This window comes from Eimeria maxima, genomic scaffold (genome assembly GCF_000499605.1).
Source record: "Eimeria maxima Weybridge genomic scaffold, Emw_scaff479, whole genome shotgun sequence".
Taxonomy (NCBI): Eukaryota; Apicomplexa; class Conoidasida; order Eucoccidiorida; family Eimeriidae; genus Eimeria; species Eimeria maxima.
Window position 1 is genome coordinate 5001 of NW_013566536.1, and position 2500 is coordinate 7500.

At 55.0% G+C, this 2500-nt stretch overlaps 1 protein-coding gene across 1 annotated transcript in view; it reads left to right on the top strand.

Annotated features, from left to right (window-relative positions):
- Positions 1 to 293: 293 nt before the first annotated feature.
- The window catches only part of EMWEY_00034780 (hypothetical protein, conserved), a gene marked incomplete at both ends in the record, with an annotated part of 3431 nt that continues 1224 nt past the window's right edge, over positions 294 to 2500 (top strand). Inside the window, 2 exons of the mRNA XM_013481973.1 lie at positions 294 to 1538; positions 1709 to 2500. The exon at positions 1709 to 2500 is cut by the window's right edge and continues 1224 nt beyond it. Of these exons, the coding sequence (XP_013337427.1) occupies positions 294 to 1538; positions 1709 to 2500 (2037 nt within the window). The remainder of the gene's footprint in view (positions 1539 to 1708) is intronic.

Sequence of the window (2500 nt, forward strand, 5' to 3'; positions counted from 1 at the left end):
GCTGCTGCTCAGCCCCACACCAGCCGCTACTGCTGCTGCAGCGGCTGCGGCTGTTGTTGGGCCCCTGCTGCTGCTGCTGCTGCCGCTGCATGCAGTGGTAGCTGTAACTGCATGCAAAGACTTTATGTTAACCAAACAATTCCTTTTTTTAATACAAAATACGCATTCTTGCTGCTGCTGTTCTGCTTCTACTGCTGCTGCTGTTCCTCTACTGCTGCTGCTCCTCTTGCTGCTGCTGCTGCTGCTGCTGACTACTAGCCGCTAGTTGTCCTTCGGCAGTCGGCTCTCATGAGATGTCCGAAGGAGAAGCAGCAACAGCTGCTGCTGCTGCAACAGCAGCAGCAGCAGCTGAGACAGCTGCCGCTTTGCTGCTAGAGGACCAGCATCAGCAACAGCAACAGCAACAGCAGCCGATAGTGCAGCAAGACCAACAGCAGCAACTAGCGCTACAGCAACTCTCGCAGCAGCCGCAGCAGCAGCAGCAGCAGGCTGTGCTGCTTCAACAGCAGCAAGATGGAGTTGTAGAATCAAGCCTAGTGCTGCGGCAGCAGCAAGATCAGCAGCAGCTGCAGCAGCAGCAGCAGCAGCAGCAGGATCTGCAGCAGCAGCAACAGCTTTGCGACAATGATTCTGCTGTTCGACAACATCTATGGCAGTTGCAGCAGGAGCTACAACAGCACGAGCAGCAGCAGCTGCTGCTGCAGCAGCAGCAGCAGCAGCTTGTGCAGCAGCTGCCGCTGCAGACATGGAGGGAAGTTGAATATCTTTTTATTAATCGCGGTGTACAGCTAGCTGATTTAGCTCGTAAGAAGGCAGCAGCAGAAGCAGCAGCAGCAGCAGCAGCTGCTGCTGCTGCTGCTGCTAATGATGCTGCTGCTGCTGGTAGTGGTAGCGAAGACAGAACTTCTCCATCACCTGCAGCAGACACAGCAGCAGCAGCAGCAACAGCAGCAGCAGCAGCAGCAACAGCAGCAGCAGCAGCAACAACAGCAGCAGCAGCAGAAGCAAATACAGCAGCAGAGGATGACTTAGGATGCGATTCCTCTTCATCTTTACGATCTGCATCTGCTGCAGCAGCAGCAGCAGAAGCAGCAGCAGCAGCTGCAGCAGCAGCAGCAGAAGCAGAAGCAGCAGCTGCAGCAATCCCTGAGGAAATAGATGAATTATTATTTGATGGTATACCTAGGTCTTCCCTCTTATCCGATCCGCTGCTGCTGCCTGCTGCACTGCAGCAGCAGCAGCAGCAGCAGCTGCCGCTGCCGCTGCCTGCTTACCCTACTTCAAGGCTGCTGCTGCTGCAGCGCCGCTTGCTGCTGCAAAAGAACCAGCAGCAACAACAACAGAAACAGCAGCAGGAGCAGCATCAGCATCTACTGCAGCAGCAGCAGCAGCAACAGTTGCTGCTGCAGGAGGACATACTAGGAGGGGAGGGAGGAGACAGCGAAGATGAGCAGCAGCAGCAGCAGCAAAGACACGAATTATTTGATCCTGATTCAAGGGTGCTGCAGCAGCTGCTGCAGCAGCATGCAACACCAGAGGTAACACTCCTTCCTGCTGCTGCTGTTGCTGCTGTTGCTGCTGCTGCATCAGCAGCTATTTTGCACATCTGGCTGCTGCTGTTGCTGTGCTGCTGTTCCTTTTGTCTGCCGTACGCTTGCTGCTGCTGCATCTGCATCTGCTGCTGCTGCTGCTGCTGTTGCTGCTGCAGGGTATAGCCGAGGCGCAGCCGCTAGAGGCAGACTGGAAGGTCCCTCCCTTTTTGCTGCAGCGTTATTTATCCTTTGAGCCTCAGCAGCAGCTGCCTGCTGCTGCTGCTGCTGCTGCTGCTGCATGCGGCAGCAACTTCCCGCAGCAGCTGCAGCAGCTACACAAGGAGCTCGATCTGCTGCAGCCCCCTCCCCCCCCACCAACATTATACATGCAGACTAGGCACATGCAGCGTCATGCTGCTAAGGTCCTTAAAGTGCATGCGCTGCTGCAGCAGCAGCAACAACAGCAACAGCAGCAGCAGCAGCAGCAGCAGCAAGATGAGCAGCAACAAGGAGGACAGCAACAAGACTCGGCAGCAGAACCAAACTCCGCACCACCATACAACAACAGCAACAGCAGCAACAACAACAGCAGCAGCAGCACCACCACCACCACCAACACCAACAGCAGCAGCAACAGCAGCAGCAGCAGCAGCTGCAAGTCTTTTTCTTATTTACGTAGTTATATAAATTATTATTTACTTAGTGGTCTCCGTTTGCCTTTGCATGCAGAAGTTGTTGGGGCTTTATTAGCTCATGAATTAAAGGATTGGCAAGCCTTGCTGCAGCCCTCGTTGCTGCTGCTGCTGCAGCGGCAGCAGCAGCAGCAGCATCAACAGCATCAACAGCAGCAACAGCAATTGGTCCAGCAGCAGCAACAGCAGCAGCAGCAGCAACAGCAGCAGTTGCTGCAGCTGCATGCAGGTACAAGACGGCTAAGCCGTCTTGCATGCAAGGTAACATGGCCACCA